Here is a 23,164-nt window from a genome sequence, read left to right on the forward strand (position 1 = left end):
TGGAATTCTCCCTGTGATCACAGTATCGCCCTAAATAAAGAAAAGCTAGCTCTGTCAGTTCTGATTCAACACAACGCGAAGTTTAATTTCTTCCACAATACTCAGGAGTTTCTGGATAACCACAAAGTTTCTTTGTTTGTACAGGGTTAGCAGGGTATCTGCTGGTTCATGGCTCGGGTGGGGCTGGAGGGCATTTGTATATGATGTGCAAAACATTACCAGTTTGCTCTTAGATCTTCCTTTTGGTCCTGTGTACCTTTGAGGCCAGGGGCAGGCAAAATACAGCCAGCAATCTAGATTCGGCCCACCAGGCAATTTCATCCAGCCCATGGGTGCCCACCAATTAATTGTACCTTGGCCCAGCCCACATGCTTCACTCCCACCCTCCTTCATGGGAGGGCTCCAGCCCCAGCCAGCACACATAGCTTCCAGGTGGGGCTGCTGGTGCTACTAGCAAGCTGCAGCTGGATGGGAATGTGGAGCAGAGGGCTGGGGCTGGCGGAAGCATGGAGCCTGGGGTCCGCATCCAGCAGAGCAGTGGAAGCAAGGAGCTCAGGTGGTCAGGGTGTAGATATGAGGGTGTGTGGGGTTTGTGGGGTGTGAGGGAGGATGCGGGATGTGGGGACCCCCTACAGGTCTTCCACCTGTAATGCACAGCCCCTGCCAGCATTGGCAGCAGTAGCAGCAGGCAGTGGGCACTCAGGGTACTCAAGGCCCATGCAGGCGCAGCTACTGGGTGGCGCACAGCTCCAGCCAGTTCTGGAAGCTGCATGTGGCAGCAAGAAGTGGAGCCAGGCCGGCCCACCTATATCATGTGGGGCTCACATCCAGCTTCTAGGAATCACGCGCCACCTGGGGGAAGCCCCACGTGATGGAGCCGGCTGCCTTCACCTCTCCCTGCTGCCATAGGCAGTTCATGGGACTCCACTGAGAAGCAGGGGATGGGACTCTCCATCATTTCTGGTGGAGTCCCGTGAGCTGCACATGAGACCTGGGTGACCGAGGCAGGCCGACTTGGCTCTGTTGCCACTAAGTACAGTTCCTGGAACTGGCTGGAGCCATGTGCAACCCAGTGGCAGCAGGGTCTATGCACCATGGGCGGTATGTATGCAGAGTCCCCACACCCCCACCCTCTCTCACACCCCACTAAACCCCACACACTGCCCACACCCCCCGCATATACGCATAACCACACCCCCAACATGCCCTATACCCCCCCACACAGCCACACCCCTCACAAACCCCCTGCCTCACACACACACCCATCACACCCCACAATACTCACACACTGATCCCCCAATCACACCCCACACACTCCCTCACACAATATACAAGAGTAAGACTTTATTTTTGAGCTATTATGCAATCATCTCTATATAGACTACACAAACACATAAATCAGGAAAAAAATATTTTTGAAATAAAATGAAAATACATTATAGCAGATGTTTGCTTTTCAGTATACGATTTGTTGAGGGGGGTGTGTTCTGGTTAATGTGGTTAAGGCAAACTAGGTTCTGTAGCCAAAAGTCAGACCAGGCAGTGATGTGCGTATCACCATGTCCAGCCACATTTTCCTCCTCAACCAAATGATCAGCTAACCACTTAGAGCTGGATTGACTTCAGGCAGCCTTTGGCACAAATCTAGGGCAAAGATCGAACTCACATCTCTGGTGTAACAGCAAGATACTTTGACTGTTCTGTCACTGAGCCCCTTCAATGCAGTATACAGATAGCAGCAATAGTACTACAGCACAGTTAAGGACAGTAGAAATTGAAGTTATGGTTCCAAAAAAAATTGGAGGATTACATTTGGAAACATTCCAAATACAAGCAAAGAAAGCACTATTTGCCAAATAGAAAAGGACAAAAGCAGCAGCTAAAAGGATAATTTGCATGAGTGAAAGAGATGCCCAATTCAAGGAGGGAGAAAATCATGAAAAATTATGTGACTTAGTAATATTCTTTTTCTCTTTGGATGCAGCAGTGTGATCCAATTTCTGTTTCTTTCCAGTTGGGAAGCAAGCACACTTCCGTTATGTCTGTGAATGCACGTGACAACGTTTACCTCAGATAGACCTTCACATTGAACGTGAGCCTGGATCCATTCCAGCCTGTCTGAATTTTCCTTCTCACGCACTCCTTCATTTACTTGGGAGCACAATTCCTCAGCTTTCTCCAAAGCATGCTTCAGGTGACTGTGGTCAGGGTGATTTTCAGGAGTGTTTTCAATGATCTACAAATAAGTAAAACAGTTTAATTCTTTTCTGGTCCTGATGGCTAGAAATCTACCTATCTTACCAGCTCTGTATTTTATTTTATTTCTTAACTGGTCAGAATGTTCCAAAATTTCAAATGTCACGATGATTTTCTGTTCAAATGTCAATGCAGGAGATGAACTCAGGGTCTAAGTAGTGAAACACTCCAGCAGATGTCAGGAAGGGTATGACAGGGGCTGGATCACTCTAGATATGCCCTGTTCATATGCTCTCTCTTTAAAGCATGTACTATTGTCACTGTAGCAGACAGGATACTAGGCTAGATGGATCACTGATCTGACCCAGTCTAGCACTGCTTGTGTTATTAGCAGTTTACATGCACAACAGACAAAACACTGGGCAATGATTTTTTGATGGCTTCCAGGCTGAAGATTCCTCTATTATCTTCACTCTTTTGTCTTAAGAGGTAAGCTCTGGTTCCATACAGAGGTGTGCCAGGGCTGATAAAGGAATCTTTGACAGTCAAGAGCAAAATTAGATATTTTTAACCAGTCTTTCTCTTGGAGAAGCTTTGGGCCAAATTTACTAGTAATGTAAATGGCGATAAGAGTTAGACATCAGCTGTAAGTTAGAAAATGGGTGCAAGTTGTATAGAAATAGAATTTGTACTGAATGTAAAATGAATATAGACTCACAAGCCAAGGGAGAGGGAAGGGCATATAAAACAGGAAATTCTAATAGGACAGTGTAGGAAAAATCATTAATTTTCTTCCATCTCCTATGTTTACACTTTGTCCCCAAACTTTTACTGCTTCCTGTTCCTTAGCATGCAACTTATTCTTGTTTGCAATGTAAATCTAGAATAACTCCACCACAGTCAACTGAATTATTCATGATTTACACCAGTATAGCAGAGATAAAATTTCTGCCTTGTATTCTCCATCATAGCAGATGTCTCCAGCATCTTGACAACGGCAAGATTAGACGTACATACATAAGCTATAAATAAGTTAAAAGCCAAGAAGCACTGAAAATAGATTCCAGCATATTTGCAAAGGAACGTACATTTTTAATTATTAGTGGGTATCTTGTTACCCGTTGCATAGGCTTTAGTAGAAAACTTGACAGTGGCATTCCTTTACAGCGCGGATCCATTGCTAACCTCTGAAATATTAGAGAGGTAAAATGGTGTTAGTCAGCTTGTTTAAAACCTTGTAAAAAAGTTCCTTTAAGACGGTAACTTATAAAAAGGTAGTAACAAAATAAAAGGTAGTAACAAAATAATTAATAGCATGCTTCAGCTAAGCCTGTTCTTGGCCAGGACAAGATGTCTGATAAATAAAATCAGAGCAAAATAATTTCTTACATATTTACAAAACACAGTAGAGCATATTTTGACATTCCCCAAAGATCTGGCCCTGCAGGCTCCTTCTGAAACTCTAACTGTGTGAATATTAAAATGACTGAAGTTTGAAAGATGCCATGGGAGGGAAATGATCAGATTATTTAAACGCAGGGTTGAAAAGAAACCATTATAATATTCTCTCTCTATGAATAGGCATTTCCACAGTTTCAGAGAACTATGAATAAGCAACAAGCTGAGAGCCATAGGCCTAGATTTTAATCACAGTTCTACCGCTCAGCTGATACATAACCATGGGCAACCCAATTTACCTCACTATGCCTGTGTTTCTCCTCCCCTCTAGCTGTCTTGCCCATTCAGGGCAGGGACCATTTCCTACTATGCATTTGTCTACAGCCTCAATGTGTTGCTGGAAAACTACTACAACAAGTAAAACAATAAAAATAATCTTTATTTTTATGATTCTTTGAACTAACTGATCTCCTTAATGTGCATTCCAGTCAGTGGTTCTCAACCAGGGTGCCACAAGACCCTTTCAAGGGTGCCACGGCACCAGCATTGTTGCTGCAACTAGATGAAACTGCCCTGCACACCTTGTGTGGGGCCCGACCGGAAGGTGGCTGCAACAAGAGCGAGTACTCCTGCTTGCATTAGGTTTTTTAGGTAGATTCCTTCCACAACCATGTCCCAATTTGGCCCTTCAGGCTCCTTCTGAAAACAGACATGTGGGACAGTTCCACTTGGCAGTGGTGGTAGTGGTGTGGCAACCTAGAGAAACAGAAAGAAACACAGATAAATCTCTGGGTTGCCACACCGCTCCCAGGTGGAGTTGTTCTGTGTGCCTCTGTTTCCGAGAGGAAGGTGCAAGAACAGACTGGGAAGGGCAGTGGCAGAAGCAGCTGCTCCTGCCATAGCTGCTTCCTGGTCAGGCTCTGCATGACACAAGGCACAAGGCATGAAGCACTTTCACCTAGCCATGGTGTTGGGGGCCCAAATCGTGGTTGAGAACCACTGAGGTAGGCTGAGGCAGTGCAACAGTGTTTCTCAACCAGCGTGCCACTAAATTCAGAAAAGTTATGGAGCGGGGTACCTTGAATCTAAAAAGGTTGAGAACCACTGAATCAAGCCTAAAGGTCCGTAGCATGGCACCATTTTGTAACCAGTAAAAGTTAGACAAGCTTTCTAGGTACAAAATTCAATGTGGTTCCTTTGTGTCTTACTTTAACAAATTCCTTGAACTCTGGGACTTCATCTGTTTTCTGCTGGATGAGTGCAGCTCCATTAAGCTGGCAACTACAGAATCGAATGTATGGTTGCATGTGTGGCAGCTGTGCCGTCAGTATATCACCAATCATTTTCACTGGCATCTTCTCTCCAGACATCTTCTTACGAACACGCAGTGCCCTAAACATGCAATAAAAGATGTTGAGCATATTTTGTGTCTAACTCGGTTATTAAGGAGTGATCACTGGCTCCTGGGCTATTGCATTACCATATTTATTTTATACAACATGCCTCTAAATAAAACATGCACCTTGTTTTTGAAGGGCACAATGAAGAACAAAAGATCTTATCATGAAAATACTGGTAAGCATGATATTTTCCCAGGAAAAATTAGGTCAGCAAACATTGTGGCTGCTCTGCTAACCTTCTAGCTGTGGGATGCTGCAGGTATTGCTGGCTGAGCCCAAATCCCTGGCTCTCTTCTTTTCTTGACCTGAGCTGGATGAGCAGTCAGCAGCACCTGCCAGGTTAGCTGTGGACCTAGTCCTAGCAAGCAGCACCTCAGCTCTACTTTAGAAATAAGGCACAGCTAAGCCCCAGATGGTTCATTTTAGAAATAACCAAAACCCACACTGTCTCACATACAGCACACCCCTTTTTCCCAAAAATTAGCTGCTGGTAATTAGCAAGGTGCATCATAAGCAAGGAAGTATGCAGCTTCTTCAGCAGGAGTCTTTCCTAGAGAATTCTGTGGCAGGAGAAAAAAGGGGACAAACAGCGGAAGCGTTCACACTCTGGATTCTGGAGCCATGCAAAAGTAGTGGCTCCAGCCAGAGCCTGCACTGATATGCCAGTGAGCTCAGAGAATTCGCTGTGCAGGTGGTTCTCTAGCAGGAGTCATACTGACATGGCTTAATACCAGGAAAAACTCCTTCACAGTCAGGGTGACCAGACTGTAGAATAAACTCGCTCCAGAGGTGTTGCAGTCACCTACCCGGGAGGTTTTCAAGAGGAGATTGGACAGTCACCTTGCTGGGGTCACTTCCTCCCTAAAACAGGGGGGGCTGGACCCGATGATCTGCAAGGTCCCTTTGAGCCCCTAACATCTATGAATCTATGACTGTATGACATGCCTGTGACAAGCGGTTCATATGGGCTTTAAAGGGTGCATCCAGGCTGCAGATTAAGCAACACTGTTCCAACTAATGTAATGGATACCAGAAAGGCTGTCTCCAACCGCCAAGGAATAAAGATAGCAGATATCCACAGATTCAAAGCAGGTAAGCTATCCATCCAACTAATACAAAATCAAGGTCCCAGGAAGGCAGGAAGTCCCAGACCACGAGTAAAGTTTGGATGAGTCTTTCAGGAAATTTTGTCACCTGCAATGCAAGATGATGTGACCTTGGATGGGAGGATGGTTAGCAGAGGCAATTGTTAGATGTGATCTGACTGAACTGAAGGACAATCCTAATTGCTTTACTCAAAGTAAACAGTCTTATATTGATGAAATTGGAGCTGTTGGTAGAGAAAACTTCTGCTTCACTGTCTAGATAGAAACCCTCTTTCATTTAAAGAAGCCTAGGCTTGTGTTTCCTCTGCAATGGAACACTTAGCATCTGTTGCTGTGATGTTTTGTAAAAAAGGTCCACTCCTGGAAACTCTCATCTGTGAAATGTGCTATGGAGCACCATCACACTGAAGGACCACTAGGGACTATACAATCTTTGGTGAAGAGCATCTGACCCTTGGTGCCGTTGAGAACGCAGGTTTTCTTGCATAAAGAAGGCAGTGGTCCTACGGGGGACCAGTACAGCCACAGCTGATAGGGCTAGTAAGAAGGGGTGTGTTGGGGGGGGTTACCAGGTGGGATGTTCTATACAGGCCCCCTATGGTATCCCTCAAGGATTCTTCCCTTTGCTCTCTGGCAGACTCCTGTGTTAAGACCTATGGAGACGAGGAGCACATTCTCAGGTGCCGTTTGTCTTGAGATCAGTACCAAGTCCATCTGACAGCTGTGGGCAATAAAAATGGAATTATGCATGAGCTGCTGTAATCATCTGCTTTATGCTGTCAGGAATGGGACATACAGGAATCCCAAGGCCACATATAGCACCTCAAAAGATGCAGCTATACAAAAGAATCCCATCTCACAGGTAGGGGGTGCCAAGACACCAAGGGTAGAGCCAGCATTACACTCTCCTAAAGAATCAAGCAAACATTTAATATATTTTGCTTTTTTCAACTTGAAAAGATAGGATGCTTTTCTTGCTAGTCTTTTCATAGGTGGTAAACATTATTTCTAAAAGATCATATGGAAAAATTAGGAGGGAGAGGCCTATCATTTTGCCTCTACTCAATACAGAAAAGCAACTTACTTTAGTAGCTTGATATTGCACATAATAAGCTCCTTCCAATTAACAAAAATCATAGCCACTTCCTTTTCTGTGAGCAGCTCAGATTCTATCAGTGGTTTCTGGAAGATCTGTAGATGAAGAAAATGAATCAATTTAGAAAGTGTAATGCTCAGTATGTTGAAAGCAACTGACTGCTGTTCACGGTTTCAACTTAGAGAGCTGCCAACCTTACACCAGAGAAGCATGTGATACTGCCTGGAACAGATTTCGAAAGTTCTGCAAGCTTTCCTGATAAGATGCCTGTGAAGAGTGTATCACATTACAAGGTATAATCTAAACTTGACTCAGTGATGTTAATTACAGACTAGCTAATCTGTTTTAACCCTTATGACTTGTATTTAGCACTAGTGGTCTCTTGCCAAATACCTCAGTAAATGTATATAGTAATCTACTTTGGTCCCTACTCTACTTTGATGAAGTCTATTTGGATTTCTGACCCATGGGCTTGAATTCTGATTTATCTGATCATATATTTTGCTTGTATATCTTGCCTACCTAGCCAGAGGAGGCATTTCCTTCAGTTCAGATCATTTATTTTCAGTGTCCACAGGGCTTCTATTTTCCCTGTGTGAAAGAGGCACATAATAATGTTTAAAAATTGGATTTTGGCACTGAAAAGGTGACCACTGAGTGTCACTGCTGAACAATGAGTACAATGAATTCTAATAGGTTCATAACATCAGTTCTCAACCTTTTTAGACTCAAGGCACCCCTCAGAAAATGCCAGCTCTTAGCTTTCATTTGTTTTTTGAATACAGAAAAATAACAGAGTAATTCTGCTACAAAGAACTCAGAAAGACCACAATAAGTCTTTTGGCAAGGTTAGAATGTCGTTGATACTATGGATTCCTATTTGAAATCTCTGGGTTTATCTTGTGAATTGTGTAGGTGTTTGCACACCTAACAAGACCAATCTTGCACAGCACCCCACAGCACCTTTACAAGGTTTTCACGGCACCCCAGGTGCCACGGCATGCTGATTGCGAATCACTGGTTTATAAGTTAGAAGTAAAAACTAAGGATCAGAAGCAAAAAGCTTGTATTAAAACAGTAGATCTTCATTTTAATGCCTGAATACTGAAAAGAGGAAACTGCTGCTCAAGATTTTTTCAAAAAACAAGTGACTAAAGATTGGCTTATAAAGACATCTTTAGATCCTCTGAACAAACAGCCAGGCCATCAAAACAGCTGAGTGCCCCACAGCTCCAATGGGACCTGTATGAGGTGGTTGGTGTTTAATAATTCTGAAAGACAGCTTAGTCTGTAGGTATCTGGACATGGATTTAAGATCTTAATAATAGGTACTCACTTTTGAAAACTTCAGCTATTGTTCTTACCTCTGTGACTAACTGCAGATCATTCACATAGTTTTCTTCTGTTACAATCAGTTCATGGATATACCCTTGCCTTTTTCTTTCCATAGGTGTCAACATGTCCAGAAGATGTAAATCTGCACACCCTGGAATACACAAAAGGGACAGAGAATTTCACTGGGGGATATTTAGAAACCGAATCAAACTGAAACTGTGGTAGTTCAAACAAGGTTTAATTGATGGTAATCACTGCCTGCTCATTTAAATCAGCATTCATTTACATATATTAGTATAAAACTCTTTTCTGTACTTGACCAATCAAAATGACCCCATAAAAATCACAGTCCTGCTATTGTGTGTTCATTATTTCCCTTTTCCAAATTACAACTAATGACGAAAAGCAAATGAATGAAGACCTGCTTAAAATAAAAGTCCATAGGCTGAAGACTACCGAATTATTAGTTTTGGTGGGTATCATCACACAAACTGGTTATCACAGAATTGTTCCATGGTAATTGCCCATGTGCATGTTCTTACCCTGTGATAAATATAAACTAACCAGAGCATTTTACTCCTCCTTTACTGAGGGCTAAGCTGCCATGAGCTAGCTTCTACTTACTGCAGGGTAAGAGTCAGCACAAAGGAAGTTTAAAATGGAGCATCCTACATGGGATTAGCCCAGGGGCGGGCAATTATTTTGGGCAGAGGGCCACTTACTGAGTTTTGGCAAGCCATCAAGGGCCACATGACAGGCAGCCAGGGCCAGATAAATACTAATTTTCTAAATTTTTTGGGAGCCCTGTGGGCTGGATAGAATGGCCTGGCAGACCGCATCCAGCATCCAGGCCGCATTTTGCCCACCCCTGGATTAGCCCCACACTTACTGCAAAGCATCTTTACGTTTGTGTGCCCATGCCATAAGTTTTAGGCACAAGGCCAAAAAGTGCTACTGTTGATTTTACCAGTTGTGGCAAGGCATACAACAAACAGAATAATAAGAGCAGGAATGAAGAAGTAGTCACTCATGTCACTGCAGCTTCAACCCTCAAAGTGTTGTACAACTTAAAATATATTCTGCTTTAGTCTTTATCATTCTTTTTACGGTAGACATTCTGCCCAGTAACATTTTTTCTTTATTTCCTTCTCCTCATTTTTTTAAACCTGTCTATCCAACACTCTAGAGACCTGATCCAAAGTTCACTGAAATTGGCGGAGGTTCTTCAATTGACTTCACTGACCACACACCTAAAACACTGATCAGGCCCAGAGAATAAGTGCTTATTATTGTTTTGTTCTCATTTATCTTGAAAAGCTTCTTAAAATGAAAAGTTTTAAAAAGAAAATGCAAAACATTTCATTTAAAAACTATCAACACGATATGCTCTGACATTATCAAAATGCCTTTTTCTTCTCCAAATGAAATTTTGGCAAAATCAACATATTCCTATAGAAATATCCTCTTATAGGAAAATGTTCTGCTGGAATTTTTAAACAGGTATGGAGTGCCAACGTTTTCATTTCTTCATTTTTTCACTGACACTATCACTATCAGCGTACTAAGCCCTGCCTTTAAGGACAGCATTTTTATTTTTTAGATCAAGTGCTCTCACATGATTTAATCCAGTGAAATTTTGGTCTTCCTATCCATATCAACCCTTTAACAACTAGGGTGATTGCTTAATTGGTATTTATCACTTGTAAAATTAACACCAAGACATTTTTTTCCGGTATTTTGGTAGCGAGAAACAAGGAAGATCCTAGGTTATGTCACCAACCAAGTTTACATGGATCACATTTAAGTGATCCATGAACTACAGTTTTAACCAATTTGTGCTCCCTGTTGACGAATAGTCCAGCACAAATGTGTTTTGGCAGAAACAATTTTTAAATGGCTGGAAGATCTAAACAACATAATTAGATGTGAACACGCCGAGGGGCCTCCTTTGTAAGTGTAAGTGGTCCTTTTGGGGGCCTAATCACAGAAAAAATATTACTTTCAGATACTGTATAGTTTTTTAAGTGAGATACCTTCTTGTTTTAGCAACACATTTTAAAGTAAGAGTGGAAAATGACCAATAACATAATACAAACTTCATACCAAACTATTAGTTTCAATTGTACTCAACAACAGATGCTTTCAAAAAGGTTCCTAGATTACTACATACAATAAAACAGAAGTTTAATAAACAGATTTAAGTTTTCTTTCCTTGCTGACTGCCACGTTAAATATGAACAAAATACTTAAGTATTTTCCTCCAAAGGCTTGGGAAATTTTATCTTTAAATGTGCTGGTGACCTTGAAGTGTTATTTAAAACCCGTAACATTTTATAGGAAGCATTTAACATTTCAGACAATAATATTTTACTGGATAGCTTGACAGATTGCCCCTGGGGACCTTAAATAGACAACTTTGAACTTCAACCATTGATCTTCTTTTGCATATTTAACAGCTAGTGAAAAAATGACTTCAGATAAGAATAGGTGGAAAAGACACGTCTGATAAAGGATTTCTCTTTAGGTATGGAAAGATTAGGAATTGTCTCCTTATGACAAAAAACAAATCATTGGGTTCCTTTTCAAAATGAAATGTGAACCCAAAGGACTCTTAATAGCCTTTCAACAAAGCCAAGGACTGTATAAAGTACTTTTATAAATGTCTAAATTCCATTTGCAGCTGTAATAATATTATGAATAAATTCAGCCAACTAAAAGAGATCCCATAAACTGCCTTGGATAAGTAAGTGTGTGCTGCTTCCATTGACAAACAGAAATCCTGCTGTGGATGAAGGGAAGGATTTCTTTCTAAGGCCCTAATTTAGCAAGGAACTTAAACATGTTTTTAACTATCAGGACACAAGTAGCCATTTGTGCAGCAACTTGCGTGCTTAACATTAGGCATGTGCTTAGGGGAAGCGGAACAAGCGAAAGCCTGTTCCTACTTAGGTCAATGACAGATGGGGTCCACTGAGATATTTTCCTCCCCCTAGCAATTAGAGAGTCCTCTTTTCTCTGATTTTCAGGAATTTATTCTCCATTTCCTTGTTGGAACTTTGGGCTCCAACTGTAGTGTGAGAAGCTGAGTCTATATTTTAAGCACTGGCCAACAGCTAGAAAATTGAGTAAATCAGAAAGATTACTATAGTCCAGGGGCTGTCAACCGGGGGTATATGTACCCCGCAGGGTACTTGGACCGGTCCTAGGGGGTACGTGTGGGCAGGCAGAGACAGGGCGCCACCACCTCCCAGGAGCAGGGCCAGGGCAGTGGAGCCTCTCTGCAGGGCAGGGAAGCTCACACATAGCAGCTGCCACCACCACACACCAGCCTGGTGAACTTCCCCATCCTGCAGAGGGGTGCTGCTGCCCTCACCCCAATCAGGTAAGCTTCTCCATCCTGCCCTGGCCCTGCTCCTGGGAGGTGGCAGCATTCAACCCTGCCCACCCACGTGCCGTTCCCACCCCCTTCTCCTTGTCTGGCTGCACGCTACCTTCCCCCACTGCTTGGCATCTGGCCGCCGAGGGTACTTAGACTAACCAAGGTTGAAAACCCCTGCTATAGTCAATTAGAAGAGAAAGAGTTGTATATTCACCAAATGGAATAGAAACTAACCACATAGTGATTATACAAATCCGTGCACTTTGATTGGTTCATGTGTATCAACTAAAGTATACATATGCACATGCACTGAGTAGGTATAATTAACTAGAATGGTTATGGTAACTGGATGCCTAGAACCAGAAAGGGGGCTACTGTATTACTAAAGCCCCATAGGGACAAGACTGCTTGATCAGGAGATACTAGAAGAAGAAAAATAATCAGATTTAATTTAAAAAGTAAATGTTCTGTCTCTTATCTTTGCAAAGACAGCCTTGGAAACTACTGTGAATAAAAACAGGGTTGAAAGGAATATGCAGCTAGGTTCTAATTCCTTCAGGAGGATTTTGTAAATTTCCATACACACATGCACATGCATCTAATGCAAAATGAATTGGTTACATTTGGAAAATGCTCTAAACCAGTGGTCTCCAAACTTTTTTGATTGCGTACCCTATCAGTAAAAAATTTTTGAGCACGCACCCCCAATATATGTATATTTATATAAGTATACATCTAAATAGAAGTTCTAATATTTTCTTCCCACACCCCAATGGATCGTCTTGTGCACCCCACTTTGGAGACCACTGCTCTAAACAATCAGCCTGTTAACTCTCTGGAATCTTTACGGCTAGGGGTCAGACATTCAAAAAGCCTGAACCTGACTTGATTCAATCTCTCCAGGTTAGTCTAACCTGGCTAGGCTGAATCGGTTTGCAACTGGACAATCATTCTCTCTGGACTGAGGCACATGTCTCCAGTGGCTCAGGCTAGAAGCCAGGGGGCGCTACAGCAGCCCTCCCTTCCCTTCTACAGTGCTGAGCTGAGGGGGACATGGCCAGGCCCTGGCAGGGCATTCTGATTAGGGAGGTCTTTTCCCCGCTGGATGCTCAAGGGGTGGTTGCCAGCCTGCAGCTAGCACTCTGAGGCAAGGGGGATGTGAAGTGTATGCATCTATTGATGATACAGAGCTTTTGAATTTCCCTCCCTGCTTCTTTATAATACCTGCAGCAAACTGACAGGCAAGCAAGCCGGCAGGGAGCTGATAACAGTGTTTATCACCCCATCAGCAAAGCAATGGAGCCTCTCTCCATTAGTTAAAACTCTTCTTAAACAGCTTACCAGCTGACCTGTTGATTAGCTCCAAAATGCCTTAAGTGGTCACTGTTCTGTCTGCCTGTCCTAGTGAAATTGGAGACGCACATACACAGATACCGCTTGGCATTAGCTAGCATACCACATGCCTAGGGTCCGTGAGGCTGGGGTCTGTGCTGTGGGAGATGGGAGTGGGGGTGGTTGAGCAGCGAGGCAAGGGAAGCCAGGCAGACCCTGCTGTGTCTGCAGTCTCTGCCAGAGCTCCAGACAGGGAGCAGAGGGGAGGGGCCAGCCCTGCTGTGGAGCAGAGAGCCCCACCCAGCCCAAAGAGCATGTTGGGATGCTGGAGGATTCTGGTTTATCTTAAACCAGCAAGGGGTCTGGGACAGACATTGCATAAACTGGTTTGACCCAAATCAGTTAAGTCTGATACTACATTCAACCAGGTTTTTCGCAGACTGGTTTGTTTATGTGCACTGAACATTTGTTCTGTTACAGGTTTAAACCAGTTTATGTGTAATGCTCCCATGGGCTAGGGACAGGCAAGCACTGGTGAGATCACTGTGGATGAGGATAAATTTGGTTTTGAGGAATGGAAAGCAGCACAAAATCGTCTCACAGGTTGGCCCAAATCACCAGTGAGGGAAAAATGGTTGTCTCTCTACCTCTTAAAGCATCCCTGCACTCTGATTAGATAAGATAATTCTGTCTTGCAGTATCCTTTCTTCTTGATTTATCAGCTAGCTTTGGCTGCATTACAAATGCTTGGCACTGCAGTTTGGGAGATTATATCATAGTATTGCTGAAGAGGTTTGGACTTTGATAATCCAGTAAGTCTCTTTCCTTCTAACCTTTATGATCCTCCACAGTCTTTTCAAGAACATTTTTCATGGTCCAGTAAAATCACTCTCCAATTGTAGTCAACAAGTCTTACAAACAAAATTTAGCTCTCCATTTAAAACATGTATTTGACTATTTTGCACAGATAATCCTAAGAAAAACTACAAAATGGTGGTGAGGTGAGAGTGAGATGGGAAAAATGCTAACTTGAACTAGCTGCTGTGTATCAGATCTGGTTATCTGAACTCTGTTAGCGAGGCAGCAGTAATATACCAATCAAATCCAACAGAGGGAAACCTGAAGAACATTTCTGTTCTGATCAGTTTGTCCCGATCATCAGGCAGGACTACAAAAGCATGACTTGGTGAATGCCAGTAGAAATATAAAGCAACAAACAAAAGGATGTGAAATATTCTGATGCTTTCATCTATCTCTTCTTTTCTGCTCCAATCTGCTTTGTTAAACAAGTTGCAAGTCTTGCCCCTTGGCTTTTTTAAAAAGAACAATTTCAGAAGGTATTATGAAGCGGTGGCAATGTGCTTCTTTAAAAGAACACATAGGCCAAATAACAGGGTTCAAATAACACTCTGACTCTTGGGGAGGGGGGCGGGTCTGTGGCAGTGGCAGCAGCAGCCGGAAGGAGCCACTGCCGCCCGAGCTGCTTAGAAAGTTGTGGGATGGGCTGGGGGTTCTCATCCCTTATGGGAGGGTTCTAGACCAGGGCAGGCAATTATTTTGGGCAGAGGACTGCTTACTGAGTTTCAGCAAGCCCAGGGCAGATAAATATTGATTTTCTAAATTTTTTAGGGGTGCCGCAGGCCAAATAGAATGGCCTGGCTGGCCACATCCAGCCCCCGGGCTGCATTTTGCCCACCCCTGTTCTAGACTCGTAGGCAAGTGGCTCAGCCCTCCCTCCCCCGAGCCCCTCTCTGTATTTCAAACCCTGCAAAATAGCCATAGTCTAATTCAAGAATACTGCTCTCACCATAAGCTGATACAGGTATGTATTTACATAGGGTGCTGAAAGTGTGGCAGGTACTTTATCAACAAATAAAATATAGAGTCCACACCCTGAAGAGCTTGCACAGGTACATGATCTCATAACCAGCCAGTATATCAATCTATTCATAAAGCACAGTTCCTCTCTAAAATTAACTAAAACTTGGTGTTAAGAGGAAAGGAGAGCCCCAGGAACTGCAGGTTAAAAGAGCAAACCTGTAAAGTATTATCTGGGCTCCCTTTTTTTTGTCAACACAAATCACAGGCACAACAACAGAGGCATAATGAGCAAACCCAGTGGGACAGCAGGGGTGGTACTGCTGAGCACTGGCTTTGGGAGTCTAGCCTGCTCCAGGGACACTAAAAATAGTCCCCAGCTACTCTTGCCACAGCATGGTCTATACACCTCAGTTAATGTTCCTGCAGAAGTAGCCCAATGTCTGTGTACACAGCTGATGCTCTAACAGCAATGCTGTGGGGCTGCTTCTGCTGCTGGGAGCATGATTCTGGGGCCCTGCTCAAGCTGGTGCCCTGCTCACGCATCCCAAGTTACCCTACTGAGTCCACAGCCCTCCACTGCTATTACGCCAAACACCTGCAAGAGGCAGGGTTCTCACTCCTGGTACAGAAATGGCAGATTCTGTGCTTTTCTACAATAGTCACAATACATTATTAGTCTAAAGTGTAAATGGTGCTGTAAAGTGCAACAGCATATATAGCTATCATTTCACTTTACAACCAGAAAGCTCCTTAACATTTTATTTTGTAATGTTATCTTACTGGGATGAAATGCTGATTCGGTTCAACAGGGTAACAGGCTAGGGGATGACGGTTATGCACAAGGCGGAGTAGGAAGTGTACTAAAACCCTCCAAAAATAGCCAGGGAAAATGATTCTCCCTTTCCCCCACCCCTTGAATTTGTTAGGACAGAAATAAAGCCCCCAGTATGCATCTAAAAATATCAATTGGAAGAGTGCCATTAGCTTCTGGCCTTGTTTACATCACTGCAGTGAGCTATAAATCCAACCCTTTATTCAGGACCAAGTATCACCCATTGTGGGCCTCTGACCAGCATGTACTAATAAGTCTAAGCAATTCATCTGAAATTCAAAAATTACTCTCACTTTGAAATAGGAAATTATATTCCAATTTTTACATTTTCTGCAACAAGAAGATTGCCACTTGGGAAACTCCCCCACAGTTCCTCAGCAGAGCTGGGATAGTCAGATTCCAAAACCTTAGAAATAAAACATTTTACTAACAAACTTGTTGCTTTATTTCTTTTCTAGACTACATCTCTTCCCACCACCTTCCTTCTTTGGCTTCCGTTTCACCCACAAAGGAGAAACAACTATCAGTTCCTCCATTTGCAAAAGAGGTCAAAACCCAGAGCTCACCACACATGCCTCCAACTTCTAACAAGCAGTTGAGAATAAATGCTGTTGCATGTGACTATGAAAACATGAAGTGGACTTTTCAGGGGCTAGGTAAAGGCATAGGGAGCGTTCTGCCTTAGGTACTGGTTTCAATCCAGTTTGGCTTACTTGTTAATAAGATATCATCCTCTCACAGTTGTTTGAACAGGTGGTGCTAGCCCAATACCTTGCACAAACCAGTGCTCAGTCTAACTGCAGAAGTCAAAGACTTACTGGACTGTGAATAGTGGACTTCCCTCCTGCCTTTGGATACAACTGCTGAAAGATCAGTGTTTCAACAAATCAGTTGGGAATGAAGGGCAAGGAGAGCAGATGAAAGAAACCTCACCCTGGAGATCATCCAAGAATTCCTGTCCTGTGACTAGAAACCTATATTGTTACATCATATCCAACAAATGGACTTCAGGCTTTGATTTTTGCCCTGCACAAAACAATGTGGCTTTCGCTTAAGGCAGTGATTCTCAGCCTTTTTTAAGACTCAAAGCACCAGTCAGAAAAAGCCAGCTCTCATTTTTATCCCATTTTTTTGACTACAGGAAAAAACTCAGAAGACCACAACAGGTTTGAATATTATTTGACACTTTGGATTTCTACTTGAAATCTCTGGGTTTATCTTGTTAATCATGTGCAGGTATGTGCACACCTAATGCTGCGTGACATCCTGAAAAGGGTTATCATGGCACTCCAGGATTCTCTGGTTGAGAATCACTGGTTTAAAGAGTTTCTGAAGTATGACAAAGATGACTAGAAAAACCAAAAGAATTCAGGTATGAAGTCTGATGCAAAAAACCTCTGAAAACTTGTTGCCTTAGTACTCCATTCATCTGAAGTGTCATGGTTAGTGTCTTCTGCTACATGTTTAAGGTAATATTAAAACGCTTGCTAAACTAAATGGAACATAAAGACCAAGCCCTCCTCAAAGGGGAAATATTTCCCTTGGAGATATTTGTCAGAAGACAAACTCCAGACAAATCTTATCCCTGGGAGGTCTTTTGTGAAAATAATTACTGCTGGAACTGGCACAAAGGACTCCACTGAGGATGCTCAGGCAGTCCTTCCCCTAAAGCTTGACAAAAAGGAAAGCTCTTCTAGAAGTGGAAGGATGGGGAAACTCCTTAAAAGGGGCTACAAACTTAATTTCAGAGTGGACCCTTTGAATAACAACTTTTTTGGCTAGCCAGTGAGACTGAGTAAAGGTACACCATGGCAGGAAGACTGCATTTACCATACCAAAAGTGTGTCATTCACGAGCCCTGCATCATGTGGCTGGAGATTAAGTGGCAAGATTTCCCCTTTTCTACATTTTGGTTGCTAAATATAAAATTAAAAGCTCACTGAGTGATGAGCCCATCCTCCCTAATCCGTGTCCACACAGCTGTTACTTCAGCCTAAGCAGGATTAATGTTGGCTTTGCAGCTCCAGGTATGGGGACTGAAGAAACAAGGAACTAAAAGTACTTGATCCTAGAAAAGGTCTAAATCTCTGCTTGCTTGTAAAGAGTGGTGCTTGTTTTATCTGAGACACCATGGCAGGCCAATGTTTTTCTGAATTGGTTTCCTTGCTGCAGAACCAAGAGATCAATTGTCTTGTGGAGACTGTGTGGTTCAGGAAGCCAACACTCTTTTCAGACAGATTACTAGAGAGGAAAGCAATCAAAATCAGATTGGAGACACAGCCCTGAAAAGCCTTTTCTTTTGCTAACTTTAATATAGATGCTTTAATGCTAAAGTCTTCTATTTTCCTTTTGATTTTGTTCTTACTGTTTACAGAAGTTTAAACTTCAGAAAGGTGACAATGGACATGTGTGATACTGCATTGAGACACTGCTTGCAAAAGGAAATATAACTGCTACAAAGCAGATTAAACATGATCACGTCAATCTGCAACAGTGCCCTTGGAAATACTGAAATCAATGGCTCACTTGAAGGTCTTGTTCAGGACACTTCAATCTGTGCTTTGAGATTTTTTGGTAAGTCAATTATTCTTAACAATGGACTGCTTTATAAAGCTACTTCTGTGACAAGTGATACACAGCACTCTTCAGCAAAAGGATTTCTTGGCACACCATACACCAATGTGTCTATAGAGCATACTTAGATTCATCAGGTCATGGATTACTAACCCCATGATCTTTTGGAGGCACTGTGATTTTTTTAATCATGTATCAGCATATCAACATTTCTTACAAAATAGATCATCAGCAAACTATTTTTTGATTTTTGTTCTTTCTTCTTGTATTTAAAAGTACAACGAAACCAGCAGCTTCTTAAACCTTTATTTCCTGAGAGAAAAGAAAAACAATCGAAATAGATTTATTGCCAAAATTTGGAGAAAATATGTTTCTGGACTGGAGTCATATAGGCCAATGGGCCTGTAGGACAAGTATTTGTAGTTCAAGTGATAACATCTTTAACCACACTGGCTCAGCATGGGGATGCTAAGAAAGCTGTAATTAAAATGACATTTTAATGCAAGATTATAAATGTGAAAATTATGAAGACTCAAATCTAGCTGATTTGCTCTCAAATAATTGGCCAAGAAATCTATACTTAAAATAGCATAAAGTTTTGTGGCATTTCACTGAATTACTATGCAATATATTTACCCTAAGTCAGGGCGTGTCAAACTCACCCTGGGCCCCAGGCTGGATCCAGATGGCAGGGGCTCCTCTCAGGCCAGATCCATGGGGCCACATATGGGCAGAAGTGTGGGTCTGGGGATGTACGGCTGCACAGAGTTCCATTCGTGCAGCGTGGAGCTGAGCACATGCATCCTCAAGGAGCCAGGCCGTGCAGCAGTACGGAGTTCTGGCCACACAGTGGCACAGAGCCGGGGGCCTGCAGCCACATTTAGTCAGAGCTCAGAGCTACTGCATGCTCTTGGCTCCGTGCTGCATAAATGTGGCTTCAAGCAGCCACATGTCTCCAGACCTATGCTGCTGCACACCTCTAGCACTGCTGACCATTTGGGAGGGACAGTGCACTTCCAGTAGCTCATCAACCAGTAGGCTGGATGCTATAGTTCCACAGGTCAATCTTGCCCATGGGCTGTATGTTTGACACTCATGCCCTAAGTAGTTATGCTGACTACATGATAGAGCATGGAAGGACATATTGTATAGTTCTGAATATATTCCTAGAAAAAAGAACTGTAGCAAGACAGTTATCTTAAAAGTAGGTTTGTGAGTCAATGTGAGATTTATGATAACAGTGTGGAGAAATCATACCAAGTGATTTCAGTTTAATATTTAGCAAGCACTGACAGTCAAGAACCAGGCTTGAGAAGTTGTGATCAATTATGAACAACCTCAGTGAAACAATACTAATCATCTTCTGCATCTAAAGCAGGGCTTTAGACTATTCTGTAAAATGAATTTGTCACATGTGCAAATGCCACTTGGTGAATTCTGTTTGTACATAGCAACAAGACAACACATTTTCATCTAGCTTTTATATGAAGAATTTAATTATCTATACATGTAATTAATTGTAAAGGTTGTATTACAGTTGTTAAAGCTGCAGGTTTTATATATTTATATATATTACATTCATATCAATGAAAATACTGAAGTGCAATTGAATAAGGAGCTTCACTTGTTCTTTGCACCACATGGATGGGGAAAAGGAACTCTACAACACCGCCAGAATGAATTTTAGGAATAAAAGGAATACATAAACAGAACACAACTATAAATGTTAAAATAATTAGTAAACTGTTATATTGTGCTTGAGGCATGGGGAGATTTTCTGTGCCAAGAGCACCTGGCATTTCAAGAGCTTGTAACTAATATTTGAAAGACAAACATGGAGTTGTAGGCTACAGCACATTTACTACATAAACTTGACTGTAAGCTCCATTTAATATTAATTTGTATAAATTCCACAGTCTAGTTAAAAAAATGTAAACATTGGAAATTAATTGCAGGGAGATATTTCTATACATTCTTTCTTGTCAGGATAATTACTTGTTCATAAAATGTTGTTCCATAGTCGCAAAAAGTAAAAATGGTAATAAAACTTCATGTAACAGGTTGAAAAAAAATCAGGTTAATTCTTTCTCACATACCACATGAATGTAGTAGCCTACTGATTTCTGATATGAAAATGCAAAACAACAACAAAAAAAGAAACCCAAACAAATCTGAGACAAACACAAACAAATGTTTTCTTATTATTTGTAGCTACATGTAACTGTGCAAAATAAAATGTAATGTAGTAAGGATAACAACACTATGCAAAGATAGCATCTGTCGCATTGGAAGGAAGTTAGTTTCTTCTGTCCACAATGAATTACACACTCAGCTAGGAATACCTGATACATACAATATAGGAACCACAAGGTACAAAAGACCTTTTCTGTTATTGGGCACATTTTAAGTTCTTTAAAAACTGATCTATTTCCTTCTGTTCTTTTGTTTATAGGAGAAAAAAACAAAACAAGACATACTGACAACACCAGACAAGTGGACAATAAAAAGATACATAAAGTCTCAGATTTATGGACATTTGGAACAATTTTAATAGCACATGCAGCATTCCTTGATAGTGGGTCTTTTTGCAAGAACAAAATTGCAATGAAGAAACTTAATTTATACTTTTCCTTTAAAAGGCTAAAATATACATTTAAAAATAATTTTAAAACTACTGAAAGCACCTGTGCAAAGGTGGAAAAATTAGTTCAGTAACTATGAAAGCCACAAAAGGACCCACTATCCTGTGTAATTTTTTTTAATTTTTTTTTGTAATTTTGCTTCTATATCTGTAGATAATTAACTCAAACATTGTGATTACATGCAACTAATGTAAAATGAGGTAAACTGCTCTGCAGTGTGTTCTTCTACTCAGAAGGCAGTAGATGATCATGCTGGAAGTCACATGATCAAGGCTGCATCTCCCATCATCCCTCTGGGCAGTGATATGGGATAGTGGGTCTCTTTGAGGACTTTCAAGCCTGAGTGGGGGATGGACAACATATGATTCCTAGAAAAAGGAGGAAAACAACACATAAGCAAAACAAAACAATGAGCAAAATTCAAGCTAGGAAAATGAGTCAGGCATGTAAACAGCATGGTGCAAAAATGATAAAAGGGAACATGCCACAAAGGGAATGGAACTAAAAAAAACCAAACACAAAATAAGGTTTGCATTACAGAAGGTCTTCAAAGAGACTGGCAAGTGCAGCAGTGGCGAAGCTTTGAGTTCTGCAAACCACAGCAGAATCACAGCAATGCTGCATGTTTCTTTTTAAGATACTACATAAGCAGTAACGGTAAGAGAGTAAGCAGGGGCACTTACATTGCTGGCTGGGGTCCATATCCGTTGTCAGCTTCACATAGTTGGAGGGGAAGAGACCCACTTGTCCATTCACTTCTCCTTTCCACCAGTCTGGGTCTTCCTTGTTAAGGACATTTATGATCTGGCCTTTACTGAATGCCAGTTCATCATCGTTCTGTGCAGTGTAGTCATACATGCCAATTACTTGGCACACTGTAAGATAAATGAACAGATCTGTGGCACTGGCAACATTTTAGTAAAATATAAAATTATCTGTAAGTAGTCAGCTTAGGTAGCTGTAATTGCCTTGCGCAATAATTCTTCTTTCAGAAAATACTCAAAAAAAGAGAGATGGCCTGAAACTTCAAGGTCCCTTTCAGAAACTCAAATTACTTTCAGATTCAATACTAGCTTTCTACAGCCATCTCTTTCCAGTTTTATATTTATTTCATTCACAAAAGATGTACTGTTTTTTATGGGGGCAAAATCCCACACATTTTGGATCTTCTCCAGTTTTAAGATGCCTACTTTTTCTGCTAGAACTGGTCAGATGACATATAACTGTAGGCATTTGATTTCTAAGCTCCACTTCTACCATAGAGGCTCCTTTTGGAAATACCCTGTCATGAAGGGGGAGAAAACCTCCATCTCACCTCAGCTCTATCATATATTATTGAAGCATTAAGGCCCATGGAGAAGTTTTCAATATGAAAAATCAGACAGGAGAAAAAAATAAGTCATTCAACCCATCCTTGTTTCACTGCAGGATTGTTGCCTCCAGTAAGTATTATTACTTTCTTATCATGAAGCTCGTTATATCTGAGCAACGATTAGATCACAGTGGGCTTTGTGCAGTTACAGTTGGCCAGTTTTCTAGCTTTCCTCCCTCATTCTCTGAGTCAGGCAGGGCTATGTTGTTAGCAAAAAATAAAAGCCTCTCTCTTTTTTTTCTCTTGTGATCTGTGTTCCAAGCAATGGGGATTTTGGTACATTGCCCGATCTTGCTGTCAGGAAACATCTATGATATTCAGCCTTAATTTCAATCCAGTATACTCATTTGGACAGTTCTAAATAGCTGCTCTCTGTTTGGGGTATTTACATTTTTCAAACGACTTGTAATTTTATAATTTTTTAGTTATTTCTTTCCCTTTTACTCTTAATGAAAATCAGATGTTTTTAAGCTATTTTACATTTTTACAGTGTGGAAATGCTGCACATATTTCAGCAAAAGATTGATATATTACAGATATAGCATTTAGGTCCTTGCAAACAGAAAAAGGTAATCGGGGGTGGGGAGGGCAAGCCTGGCTGGGGATGCAGCCCAGTCTGCAAGCGGGGTGGGACTGCTCCCCCCCCCCCCAGCAAACCCCAGCTGGGGTCTAGGGCCAGGG

At 41.8% G+C, this 23,164-nt stretch overlaps 1 protein-coding gene across 2 annotated transcripts in view; it reads right to left on the reverse strand.

Moving 5' to 3' along the window:
- The window catches only part of ITSN1 (intersectin 1), a 210,720-nt gene that overhangs the window by 13,277 nt on the left and 174,279 nt on the right, over window positions 1-23,164 (reverse strand). The window contains exons 28-33 of one of the 2 annotated variants that reach the window (XM_019524334.1): window positions 21,795-21,986; window positions 8,561-8,682; window positions 7,185-7,291; window positions 4,803-4,986; window positions 3,285-3,383; window positions 2,069-2,236 (exon numbers count right to left, since the gene is read on the reverse strand). In XM_019524334.1, coding sequence (XP_019379879.1) covers window positions 2,069-2,236; window positions 3,285-3,383; window positions 4,803-4,986; window positions 7,185-7,291; window positions 8,561-8,682; window positions 21,795-21,986 — 872 coding nt within the window. Of the gene's footprint in view, window positions 1-2,068; window positions 2,237-3,284; window positions 3,384-4,802; window positions 4,987-7,184; window positions 7,292-8,560; window positions 8,683-19,943; window positions 21,480-21,794; window positions 21,987-23,164 lie in introns of those variants that run through there. The other variant, XM_019524333.1, reaches the window with a different exon arrangement.

This window comes from Gavialis gangeticus, unplaced genomic scaffold (genome assembly GCF_001723915.1).
Source record: "Gavialis gangeticus isolate Ggan-Ray unplaced genomic scaffold, GavGan_comp1, whole genome shotgun sequence".
Classification (NCBI taxonomy): Eukaryota; Metazoa; Chordata; order Crocodylia; family Gavialidae; genus Gavialis; species Gavialis gangeticus.